Here is a 13,647-nt window from a genome sequence, read left to right on the forward strand (position 1 = left end):
TACTGTTTACTTTTCTACTTATCTATCCAAGTAACACAGTGAAGCAGAAGGAAAAAGAAAATCCACCAACTTGATGGGAAGTGCCCATGAAATGAGTAATTCTTTGTACTTGCATATCCTTTTCTTTTTAAATTATCTCTCAAGAAATGTTTGGTACACTGAAAGAGCATCAAACACACTAAAGAATGTTCAACAATACCTTTCTTTAGCAGGTTCAGTTCATCAGGAGTTCAGGTAACAATTTAACAACCTTGAATTAACCACACTGAACATGATTTTAAAGTTCTATGAAACTGTGCCTAAAATAGCTGCTGGCCAACGCCTAGTGCCCAAGTTCTAGATTACTTTTCATTTTCACTCGGTAGTCTCTCACTGTAAATTTCTACCCCCCCAAAAAAATGTACTTTGTTCTTCAGTAGGAAATCATTTTAAGGCAGCAGCCCAAAGAGCAGCTTTCCCTGTTTAGATCTGCACTCGAGTCATTGATTCATTAATGTCAAGTGTTTTAGGAACAGTGCTGTTCCATGCCCAAGCCTGTGCGTCCTGCAAAGCACGCAGAGACACCCACTCTCAATTCCTGAGTCTGCGATCCTCTGACATGGGCAAACTGGATGTGGCACACATGCTCCTGAACCCACCCTGGCAAGCTATTCAACATCTGCTGTGCATCTGTGTCCAAATCTTGTGCTGAATGCCACAAAACATGCAGCCATGACTGACACTGCACCTGCTCTCCCAAGAAGCAGGCACTCAATTCTGGACCATGGGCTGAGCCACCGAAACACTGATCAACTTAAGCAAATGCTGTTCCAAAGAGGGCTCCCTGAAATGGTTCTGTGTCCCAAGGATCTTGTGATCAGAAAATGAGATAGAATGGAGAAAAGCAGCTTCTCAGTTCAAGTTAGGGAGATGGAGTTCATTGACTACTGGAAATATGAAAAAAAAAAACCCACACGTTTATATTGCTGTTTACAGCAGCAGTCCCCAATCTTTTTTGGCACCAAAGACCAGTGCTCCTTATGTGAATCTAATGCCTGATGATCTGAGGTGGAGCTGAGGTGGTGACGCTAGCACTGGGGAGCAGCTGCAAATACAGATGAAGCTTCACTCTCTCATCCGCAGCTCACCTCCTGCTGTGGGGCCTGGTTCCTAACAGGCCATGGACCTGACTGGTCTGCAGCCTGGCGCTGGGGACCCTTGACTTACAGAAAAAACAATAGGCCCAATCACGGGGATGAAGGGAAGAGTGGCTCAGGAGTCCTTCCTCACCCTGGGGCCCCAAGCAGTCCTGACCCTGGAACTCGAATTCTATTTATTCTATTCATTCATCTATAAACTGAAGGACAATGACTTCCAGGTAGAGAACACACTGACCATAAGCTGCTTTTTTTGGTCAATCCTGAAATCCCACTAAAACCATAGTAAAGAGCACCTTTTAAAAAGGCTAACCCTCCTGTACCAGGAGAGGAGAGAAGACCAACATCAATGAAATTCCAGAAGCTGGAAAGTGGGTTGTGAGAAGATGGAGGAGGAGACAACAAATGCTAAACTAGAGGAGGAGAAAACAGAGAATCAACTCCACTCAAAGCACCAAATGCCCAAAACTCAGGAATTGGCAGCACCAGGCACCTCTGGAAGAGAGCACCTATAATAAGGAAGGAGTTAAAGAAGCAGTCAGATATCCAGATTGCCTCCCCGACTCCTCACAGCCAGGCAACTGCCCCATGCCTCCCCTATCAAGGAAAACAACTGAAAGCATATTCCCTGGAAAGGAAAACTGAGGGTTTCCAGAGCAGAAGGAAAACTAGCAAGACACTATACCAGCACTCAGTTCTTTCCCTCCATCTAGCGCTCAGGTGGGCATGAAGCCTCAGGCCAGAGAAGCAAACAGGCATCATTCAGCCTAAGGGGAGCACCAAGTGTGGACAACGACCAGTCTGGACCGGAGGTCAGAAGGCTCAAAAGAAGGCTTCCCCAGAAGAGAAAAATGTATAAAAAGTGAAAAGAAACTGACATAAGCCACTCCACACCTTCCTTGTGCAGTAAGAACACCTATGACATCACTATGGTTAAAAACATCCCACTCAAGGGCTCAGATTTCCAACCAGCTTCATAGTCTCTGACTATGACACATGAATGGATATCAGAAGGTGGCCTCTACCACAAAAATAGAGACCAAAACCAACAAAAAAAAGGGGCTGGGGAGGTTGGAAGAAGAGAATCTATTGAGGAAAAAAATACAACATAACTACAATTAACATGCTCGGGGAGATAAGAACAGATATTTCAACTGCAACAAGAACACTATAATAAAGAGAAGCAAACATGTTCTCAGAACATTCAGAGAACCAAAAAGAGCTCTTAGAATTTACAGGAGTAGAAATGAAATGCTTATCAGAAGAGCTGAAGATAATCACATAAAACCAAGCAAAAAAAAAAAAAAGCAGATGGAAATTAGGTTGGTAAGAATATTTGAAGACCTGTCCAGAAGGTCCAACATCCAAATAATAAAGAAGAAAACAGAGGGAAAAGGGACTCAAGAAATAATTCAACAAAAGACCGTGCTGATTAAAAGGGCCTGCAAAGTACCCATCACAAAAAAAAAAAAAAATAGATCCATACCAAGACGTCTACTCATTGTGAAACTTCAGATCACAAACAAAAAATTCAGATCCTATTAAGCTCAGGAAGAACAAAGCAGCTCTCGTACACAGCACCTGGACTGGTGTGGCGCCGCAACACCAACAGCTAAAACACAGTGAAGAAATGCCTTCAAAATTCTGGAGGAAAATAATTTCCATCCTATGACTGACTATATACCACACCAAAATATTAATCGAGGGGAAAGATGAAAATAAAGAAATTTTCAGATTTCTTTATTTTCAATTTTCAAAAAACCTACCTCCCGAGCCAAAAACATACAGTGAAGAAAAGAAATCCTCTTCAATAAATGGTGCTGGGAAAACTGGAAAGCCACATGCAAAAGAATGAAACTAGACTGTTGTCTATCACAACACACCAAAATTAACTCAAAATGGATCAAGGACCTGAACGTAAGACCTGAAACAATAAACTGCAACATAGGTACTAAAACTCGTGGACCTCAGACTTAGCAATTTATGAATTTGACCTCAAAAGGGAAGTAAAAGCAAAAATAAATGAGTGAGACTATATCAAACTAAGTCTTTGCACAGCAAAGAAACCATCAATAATGCAAAGAGGCAACCACCCGAATGGGAGAATATATTCACAAACAACGCCTCTGATTAGGGTCCAATATCCAAAATATACAAAGAACTCATACAACTCAACAATGAAAAAACAAACAATCCAATTAAAAAATGGGCAGAGGACCTAAACTGACACTTTTCCCAAGAAGACATACAAACGGCCAACAGACATATGAAAAGATGCCCAACTTCACTAACTATTTGGGAAATGCAAATCAAAACCACAATGAGATACCATCTCACACCTGTTACAATGGCTATCCTCAACAAGACAAGTAGTAACAAGTGTTGGAGATTTGGAGAGGTAGTGAGGAAGAAGGAACCCTCATATACTGCTGGTGGGAATGCAAATTGGTACAACCACTACGGAAAACAGTAGAGAGGTTCCTCAAAAAACTAAGAATTGAATTATCATATGATCCAGCAATCCCTCTTCTGGGTATTTACCCAAAAAACCTCAAAATTTTATCTGCAAAGATATATGCACCCAAACGTTCATAGCAGCATTATTCATGATGGCCAGGACACGGAAGCAACTGAAGTGTCCTACGACAGATGACTGAATAAAGAAGATGTGGTACATATATACAATGCAATATTACGCAGCCAAAAGAAAAGATGAAATACTGCCATTTGCAACATGGATGGATCTTGAAATAATCACATTAAGTGAAATAAGTCAGACAAAAGAAGTTGAAAACCACGTGGTTTAGTCATGTGGGATATCAAACTGAAAACAAATATGGCAAAGAGAGACACATGGACAGTGGATTAGTGGTTACCAGAGGGAAGGGGGGAGGTAGAGGTACATAGGAGTTAAAGGGGTCAAAAATTTGGTGATGGAAAGAAACTTAACTCTGGGTGGTGAACACACAATGCAATATATATATGACTTACTGTTGAATGATACACTTGAAACATTTGATTTTGTTAATCAATGTCACACAATAATTTTTAGTTTAAAAAAAAGGTTACAAAAATGAAAAACAAAAATACCTACCTCCCATGTACCCTATTCACAGGAAGGCACTGCAAGTTAGGTTTCATCAACACAATGATGTAAACCAAGAAAGATGATGACAGGAGACACAGAAAACAGGCCATCCAACAGAAAGCAGCACAAAGAATCCCGAGGACAAAGACAGAGGAAGCCAGTAATACACCAAGTGCGGATCCGCTCACCAGTCCAGATCAAGCAGGTGGGAAGGCTCACAGGGAAGACTTACGCAGAAAGATGAAACTAACTGTGAACTTCCTAAGAGACGGTTCAACAACTGGTATGAGTCTGGGGTTGAATAAGTACTGCTAATGACTGAATGTTTGTGTCCCTCAAAATTCATATGTTGAGACCTGATCCCCAAAGTGAGGAGGTGGGGTCTTTGGAGGTGATTAGGTCATGAAGGTGGAGCCCTCGGGATTGGGATTAATAATTTTATGAGACCCTAGAGTGCTCCCTTCTGCTGTGTGAGGACAGAGCAATAAAACACTGTCAATGAACCAGGGTCCTCACCAGACACCGAAATCTTTCGGCACCTTGATCGTGGACTTCCCGGCCTCCAAAGCTGTAAGAAATGTTTGTTGTTTCAGCCACTCGATCTACGCTATTTTCTTGTAGCAGCCCCAAAAAAATAATTACTAAAACACAACTTCTAAAAAAGATTTCAAAAATAATCTTGGTTTACTAGTGGCTGGCTGTGAATACTATTTACAGTCACATTAACAGTACACACTGATCTAACCAAAGTTACAACGTAACTAAATTGGGGAGAGGGATGAGATGTAACCTGTGAAAGACAGAAATCCTCATCTTCAGAGATAATGCCTAAAACTAGAAAAAAGAATAGAAGCAATTTTTAAACATTCTTTATATACAAAGAAATAAACAAAAATCAGCTATGAGATCAAAGAGACTGCCTTTGGGGAGGAGGAAATGCAGGCAAGGGGCAAGTAACTGCCATCATTCCAAACCTTATGAAGCCATCTAACTCTTTAAAATATATGTATAACTTCTTTAATAAAAACTAAACAAAAATCCTAAATAACTAAAAATTTTAAAAAGGCTTTGGGTCTAAAGGGCCCTTTCAAATCTTAGGTCCTAAAAGTCTTTTTAAAAACAGGAAGATACTTAAAATAAGAAGAAAAACACCAGCTACATATTCAGTAAGCATTAACATAAAACCTGAAATGTTCCCATAATTTATTCAGCTATTAATAGGATGCTGAATAGATAAGGTTCTTTTTGCTGACCAAGAAGCCTTATGAAAACATAATGAAAGGTCTCTACCATCAACAACTCTGTGCTGTTCAGGGGTGTGCACATAAGTGCCTTTGTAATCCACAATTAGGGATGTTTTATACTTTGTGGCAAACAAAGGTACATCTTGTTTTATTTTCTCTAATTTCAACCTTGGAAACTAGGCAGACATTTAGGATTAGGAAACTCCATGTTCATCTCCAAGAGCCATCTCCAAGGTGTTGCAATAGCCATGTTTTCTTTTTCTCAAAGCATTTGGCACTAAGTTTTAAATACACTGCAACTGGTCCAAAGACAGTGGTTGACTCTAAGCAGCAACAGAGGGATAAGAGAGTTTAACTTCTATTTTCTGCATTCACTCCTGCCACAAGATTCCATTAATGATAACAATGCTCAACTTAAGCAGGGAAAAAAAAAAAAAAAAAAAAGCCACAGACTGGTTGGTTGGGTGTGGTCCATTTCCTGCAGGTACCCGAGTTCCCAAACAGGCAACTCTGAATCACTGGGAGAAATCACCCAACAGAGTGAAGTGGCATGTTTCTAAAGAGATCATCAGATTCCTCAAAGCTGGCTTTAGTGTGACTAAAAATACACTAGAAAGAAGCAGCAACTAACAAGAGACTCATTTCTTCAGTAACTACTCACATTACATCTTGAATCGAGGTCCTAGAAAAATACTGTTCAACTGAAAAGCAATCAACTTGCATCAAGTAAGTAAGCTCAGCTCTAATGCATCAGAGCCGTACCTCGATGAGGACAAAAAATTACAAAAAGGAACAAGAAGGTAATGATGATGCAACACTGTGCTACATTAGCTGCCTAGAAAAATCTAACCTGACCAATTTCTACTTGAAGCTCACCTGGTTCTATGTAAAATACTATTAAGAACATTTCCAGATCTGGGATTAGAACCAAAATGTCCTAGATTCCTCCAAATTATAGTTAATTTTTTTAAATCTTCTAACAACCCTCTCTCCCAAAAGCACACTTCTAAGCAAAACAAACTCTTAACACTAATAAGTTTTGGTGACATAGGAAAAGAGGAAATATGAAATACTGAAATAGGTACTTTTAAAAACATAGGCAACAGTAACAGAAAAATATGCCTTTATTTTCCTTATTATTCTTTAGCATAAGAAAGCAAAAAGGGTTAAAAGGAGTGGGACAGAGTAAATAAGACTGTAAAATGTTCAGACAGTTCAAAGAACCAAGGTTTAAAACAACCTTTTGGAAAGGTTCACCTTGGCACCACTCAGCTTTCTCTGCTCCAACTCTCACGTTCCTCTCACCTAAAGTGCCACCACTGCCTTCCAAGCTGGTGCCCAGCACTACCCAGAATCTAACTCTTTCTATCGTCTCCTACCAACTGCGACTGAGAAAGGAGGGTTCCTAAAGTACAGAACACAACCCTACCCTACTGCAGCCAGGAACACAGGCCCCCTTCCCTGGGCCCGTGCGGTTCCCCCATCCCCCAGCTCTAAGAATTAGCTTTCCAACCTGGCACCTCTGCTCTTTGCATACCTCAGTTATTCATTTGAATTGACCCTCACTAGGCTGCTGACTTCCTGAGGACAGACCCAAAGGAGGTTCTCACCTCTCTCTCCCATGGCTGCTGGCCCCACACTCCACAGACTAATGCGTTGCATGAACGCAAGCCCTCCATCTAGTCCAAGGTTCTAAGACACTAGGCCACATTCTATAGTTATCAGCATTTCCCTCAAGGTGCTTTAAGAACCTTGACCTCACAAATACCCTAAATGTCCATACACCAACCTTTTCCCAGGGTGCAGATGGTAACAGGCTGACCATGGGGAGGCCTCTACCATGGAAACAGGAAAAAAACTATGGAAATGTGACACTAAAGTGGAAAAAAAGGGACAAGAGCACTTAAGCCACAATTAAATGCAGCTGTCCTTCTGTTTGCCTTCATTTCCCAGATTTTGCAGAGCACACAGGTCTCCCCAGGGTAAGCAAGAGCACTCGAGAAAAAGCTGCCAAAGCATCCAAACTGCCCATTAAACAAACGTCTTTCTTGCTACCCCCACACAAAGGAAAGGAAAACTTTCAGGCAAAGGTTTCTCAAAGTAGCTAGAGAAATGGAAGGATGATGCTAACCAGTAGAAACTAAGTTTTCTAGCTATTCTTGTAAATTGTCTGTACTTTCAAATATGAGAATATCTTAAATTTACGACATCCTCAAAACATGCTAACTTAACTCAGGCCCTACTACACATGTGACATAGCTAATGAGTATTTTCCAAACTTGAGTCAAACCACTCAGCTGTGAAATCAATTTAGTGTTGCAACCAGCTTTTTTTTTTTTTTAAATAAAATACATCACACAACAGTACTTCACAAGTTGTCTTACAAAACTTTTGTTTCAGGTCTTGATGTAAAATATATTTCTTACATGAGTCACTGTCCAGAAAGTTTAAAAGTAACTGATAAAATTTTGTAATAGAAATTTATAAACCAAAATCTACTTTTTAAATTACAACTTATGAAAACTATAAACTGATCAGTGCCTCTTAACTGTAACTGAAGGTTGATTTTCTTTTCATCTTAACCGAGTGATACACCAAATGTTCAATGAAGGACAGAGAGCAGTTAAACCCACAAATATCAACTTTTGTTTATTCGTAGTTACTATAATCAGTTCATGATTTGTTTTTTCATCCATGCTAATATGAAACTGGGGTGTGGGAAGTAAAAAAATAAAAAGCCTTTGGCAACCTTCATTAAACATTAAAAACGATAACTCATTCAAATTTACAGTCATCAACCCCTCACCTAGGACTTGCCACATGAATGTTCAATGACTGCTGATTGAATAAAATATCAATCTCATATTCCTAATTTCTTCAGCAAACACTTTGGAATGAAATGAATATTAATTTTTGCAAAAGTAATAACAAAGTGATAATACAACATGGTGAGTAGGAGTGTGGTTTTTTGAGGGCCAGAAAGACCTCAAGTTTTCAAAAGTCACAAATTTGCCACATAATACACTATCTCACATTGGTCAGTTCAATTAGTCTCCTTTCCGGTTGGTTCCCACATCTAGAAAATGGCATAAATAATACCTATGCTCAAGCGCTATTAATAAGAATCAAGAGGCATAAAAATGATTTGCAAGACAGTGAAAAATGTTTACACTAATGTGTTCTTTCATTCAGGCTTATTTTTAGACATCTTTGCCTAAGCTGCCTGAATTCACTCTGCTGTCTTTCTGAAATTTCTAAACCAACTCCTTATAAGCTTTGGTCAGGAGATGAGGGAAAAAAAGGGGAGGAATATATTAGAAGAGGGAACAGAAGGGTTAGTAGTTCTATTTTATCCAAAACAGTCAAAGGCAGGTGTGCCTTTAATTTATTCAACAACTCTGAGGAAAGCCTCCCTGGGCAGTAGCTGCTGCTTATTCAAAGTAAAAAATAAATGTACTTTGTTGGTTTTTTTTTTTCTTTTGGGGGGAGGGAAAAGAATGTTCTTCCCCAAATGGCACAATGAAAACAATTATCGTACAGTTTGTAGATGTACTTCAATACAGAGATAACTGTCAGAAGCCATCTTCACATCTCTAGAAATATAACATGAAAATTTGGTTGTTTGAACCAAATAAAAACTTATCAGCTTTTATACTGAAAGAGCAAAATAAAAAGTTCCCTAGGTAACACTACGTAGGAAATACACTATGTTTGGGAAGCAAAGTTATTAAAGAAAATTCACCTTCTTTTCCCAAGATTTAAGAATTTTGACCTATACTCTTGAAGAAAAAAAGTGAGGACAAAAAAAGTATTGATACTAGATAGCACCTGGAACCATCTGATACTGACTTCAGGGCACCTGCCAGTGTTGCTTTAAGTACCTTTTTTCAAAATGATTCTCTCCCCACAAAGGCAGAGTGGCAAATTCTCAGGCATTTGTGCTACATTGCAACCTGATTAACATAGCAGAAAAGTCCGTTTAAAGGAACTATTGAGTAAAAGTATTTTTTTTATCATTACAAAAGGGCTTTCTTGCTCTACTGATCAGAAATAATTTTTCACCCAGTTCACTGTGCCTTCCTGCTTCTCAATTCAAATCAATCAAAGCAGGAACTTTAGGAAATACCAAGAAACCACATCTGATTTTTACCTAGCAGCCAGCAGCAGCTTAGGTTTTAAATGTTGAGTTTAAAAACTCTTTAGATGAGATTCAAGGACCGTTTTCTCAAAGTACATTCTTAAGATATTAACATTATCTGCTACTCCTTAAAAAAAAAAAAAAGACTCGAGCTAAGATTCTAACTTTATGTTTCTATTTTTCGATATTTCAAACCGGAACAATAAAATCGAGTTTTCCTTTTATGGTTTTAAATGGGGGTGGGGGACACATTCCCGATTTCTAAGAGGCCAGGTCCCAGTTCCTCTCAGCCCTCAAGACCGAGGGAAGAAGTGAAAATGAGCCCGTGGCTGTCTGTAAAATAGATAATCCACTTGGATACTGCGGTTTTATCATCACTCGGCTAAGCTGAACTGGGAGAGTAAAACTTTAATGACATACTCTAGCTGCATCATGAGATTTTAATTCTAATCATTCTGCCATTTATGCGCTTACAAACATTACAAATTAGTCAAGGATGGCGGTTTTAGTCTTCAAAGGGCTAAAAACGGTCCCCAATGGAGAAAAACTCTAATATATATGTTTCACGTAGATTTAAAATTCAACTTCTCCTCCGCCCTGGGCCCCCCCCAAAGTCACTGGTAGGCCAAGATGCCACAGAGTATCAACGGAGAGGTTTACTGGGAAGAACTCATCTGGATCCAACCAAGTCTCAAAGTAAAAGCCTAGTGTCCCGGGATCGGACGGGTCAGCCTCGGCTAGGGACAATCGAGGGCATGTTGTCGAGCGATTCCTTCTTCCAGAAGGTTTACGGGCTCGCACTTTCCGCTCTCTGCACCAGAAGGGAAGGCGCGGAACAAACGCACTAGAAGTAGAGCTGGCAGTTACACCTTCCTCCACCCTACCCTGCCTCCTCCGCCCAGCAGGGCCCAGAACTAGTCCCGGCGCGCCCGGGGCTCCCCTCCCGCCTCTCAACTTTACCGCCCGCTCGCCGGGAGGAGACAGGGGCCTCCACCACACCCCGCAGGCAGGGCCCAGAGACCGCACAGGGGCCTCCAAGGGCATTTTCCAAATCACTTCTCCGCGGGGCTGGGGCCGGCGCTGGGCCTGCAGCTCCGGAGGCGCTGGTGGGAAACGCAAGCGGGAAGGCGAGACGGCCGGCGCCCCCATATCCCTCCCTGGCTACCGCGACTCTCGGCCCCCGAGACGCGGGCCGCGGCGCGGGTCAGGGGCGCCCTGGGGGCTGGGAGAGGCGCGGGAGGCCGGCGCGACCCCGGAAGGGGCAGCACGGGAGGGCCATGTTTACACCACCAAGTTCCCTGCTTCCGCCCCAGCCCGCGCATCCCTCCCTCCCCTCGGCGGCCCAGCCTCTGCCTACCTGCATGCCGGGCAGGCCCGACTGCACCGGGGAGTGGGCCATGGCGGTCAGCACGGCCACTTCCTGGGACGGGACGGCCGGGCCGCGGCGATTCGCGCGGGCGATGAGGCCCAAGGGCCGCGCACAGCCCTCGGGCGGCGGGGTCGGCGGGCCAAGCCCGAGTCCGGCTTCGGCGGGGCCGGCCAGAGCCCGAGGCCACCCCAGCCCCCACAGGTCCCGAGCCGGATGGTGGCTCAGCGGCGAGTGGCGGGCAGCATCTCCATGCACAGCGCCGGGAGGGGCTGCGAGAGGCGCGGGGCCTCTCCGCGAGCTGCTGCTGCCGCCTCTACTACTGCCGCCGCCGCCGCTGCAACTAGGCTGGACCCTGCGGCCCGGAGTCGGAATGGGCGCGCACAGCCGGCCGAGCCCGCGAGCGTCGAGGTCGCCCCGCCCCAGCCCGGCCCCCGCGTCCGCCCCCGCGGCCGGGCCGGGGACCCCGCCCCGCGTTTCCGGAAGGGGGAGGAGGCTCGCGGGCGCCCTAGGCCGCAGCCGCCTGCGCCGCCGCCTGCCGGGGCGGGCGGGGACCCGAATGTCGCCCTGGGCTGGCCCCCGCCCTCAGTTGACTGGGCGGAGTGGAGAGGACGGACGGGTGCGGGGAGGGGGCCCTCTCGGCGTGGGAAAGAGGGAACCATGTGAGAGTCCGAGATTGGCTTTGTGCCCACCCACATTCCCCGGTCTGGACCGGGTCAGACGCCTGGGGTGGGGGGAGGGGGTCTGGATGGCAAAGGAGCACCAACTCTGCCTCCACTGCCTTCTTCCAGCGAGCCCACCCTCCTTCTGCCCCTGGGAAACGAGCTCTAGGCGACCTCCCCGAGGACTGAGCCTGGGGCAGGGAGACTTTGGAAGGGAGAGTGCCCAGCGGGGCCTCAGCCAGAGTCCGGCTTGAAACTACCAGGCGGAGCTTCTTCGGTGTCTGGGTGAAGTTTCGTGTCTGGGTGAAGTTTCCAGCCAACCCAAGGAGGAAACCGAGAGAGGAGAGGCCGAGAGCTGTTAATTCTCCGTGCTTTTGCTACTTGAAAACAGCCCCGTTTGGAATGCTAGGCGCTCTAAATTTGGCTAAGAAGTGAGGAGGGTGAACACCATCATCTCTGGAATCGGGTCCGAAGCGGGACCGTCCACCACGTGAAGGGAAAAACCGTGAGGGAGGGGCAAGGAGGAAAGGAAGACAATAGAAGGAAATCGTGTCTAGACTTACCCCAGCCCTCTCCTCCGCTGCCGGTAAAAGCCTCAGGTCTGCTCTGGGCACCAGTTCTGCCTCCGCCATTTAGTACCCTCTTTTCCAACTGTAAAGGAAAGAAACAAGAAAAAATGAGTCAATGCCTCCAGAAAGTATTTTATTTACAATGACAAAGTGATAGCCACTGAAGTGATCAGCTCTACCTCCGATTCATGCCCGTGAATGCCCGTGTTGCACCATCGCTGTGCGAGGTTGGACGTACATAAAGTGAGCCCCCAAAAGTTCATACTCTTGTAGGAAACTGAAAGTCCTCCACCGAGTTAAGGAGGGTTTATTCTCTGAGGTGTCACGTATTCAGAGAATTTAAATTCCCTCTGTGGGACACTAAAACTTAATCCCTGCTTTCCCTTTAGAAACATGCGCGTTTTTCCTCGGGATTTTTACCTCTCGATACCTTCAGTGTTGTCACTGGTACACTACACTGAGTTGTAAAGCCTTGTCACACACACACACACACACACACACACACACACACACACACGTACTGTGAAAGGAGTTTGGCAAATACAATGTTAAGAAAAGCATGAACTCTGATACCTAGGAGTTTACCATCTTTTGTAAATTTTGTGTCCCTGAAAAAATGGGTTCATAAGGAGCTGAACAGTAAAGCAAGAGCATGAATCTTAAAAATGTCCATAATCTTCAACCCAAGAATTCTACTTAGAAACAACCAAGAAGTGCATAAGAATGGATATAGAAAGATGCAGTTACATGATATTTATAATCATAGGAAAACTGGGAACACGTGAAGTCTAATGGGGATTAAGTAAATGCTATTATACAGTGAGTACCATGTAGTCATTAAAAATTATTTCAAAATTTAGTAATATGGAAAATATTTTCATTTTACATTGCTAAGAAAGAAAATGCAGGGTGGGGGGGCTCCATTGTGTAGTGGTTAGCACGTCTGCTTTGCATGCAGAAGGAGCCACAGACCATCCACTGGGTGTGCCAGGCCTTGGGTGCACCAGACTGCAGGGGCACGTGCCAGCGTATGGGAGGAGTTGTCCAGGCCTTCAGAGATCCAGTTCTCAAGGGGAAATGGCAACATCCATGGGTCAGGGGTGGAAGTGGGGAGCGGGGAATTAAAGGAAAAAAATAGAAGAAAATGCAGGGTACGAAACAGCATGTATAGTCTGATCTCAAACTGCTTCATGTGTATGAAGTTAGATTTAAATATATATCATTTACATATATGTATAATTGTATGCATATATGTGTAAACAGAAAAACCTGGAAATATATACACCAAGATTTAGCAGTGGCTATCTCTGGAATTAAAGATGATTTTTTTCATTTGGTAGTCAGCCAGTGGAGAACATCATGCTAAGAGGTCTCTCCTTAGGGTCAGCAGTCAGGGCAATAATGGACCATAAAAAGAAGAAATAAAACAAGTGAACAGAAATGT

The 13,647-nt window shown here is 43.7% G+C and overlaps 1 protein-coding gene across 3 annotated transcripts in view; it reads right to left on the reverse strand.

Annotated features, from left to right (window-relative positions):
• Nucleotides 1-12,498, reverse strand: part of STK24 (serine/threonine kinase 24) — a 106,585-nt gene extending 94,087 nt beyond the window's left edge. Inside the window, exons 1-2 of one of the 3 annotated variants that reach the window (XM_039849170.1) lie at nt 12,383-12,498; nt 12,198-12,285 (exon numbers count right to left, since the gene is read on the reverse strand). In XM_039849170.1, the coding sequence (XP_039705104.1) occupies nt 12,198-12,266 (69 nt within the window). In that variant the 5' untranslated portion in view covers nt 12,267-12,285; nt 12,383-12,498. Of the gene's footprint in view, nt 1-10,566; nt 10,665-10,963; nt 11,355-12,197; nt 12,286-12,382 lie in introns of those variants that run through there. The other 2 variants (XM_039849171.1, XM_039849169.1) reach the window with 2 other exon arrangements.
• Nucleotides 12,499-13,647: the final 1,149 nt, after the last annotated feature.

The sequence above is a fragment of the Pteropus medius genome, unplaced genomic scaffold (assembly GCF_902729225.1).
Source record: "Pteropus medius unplaced genomic scaffold, Ma_sr-lr_union100, whole genome shotgun sequence".
In the NCBI taxonomy this organism is placed as follows: domain Eukaryota; kingdom Metazoa; phylum Chordata; class Mammalia; order Chiroptera; family Pteropodidae; genus Pteropus; species Pteropus medius.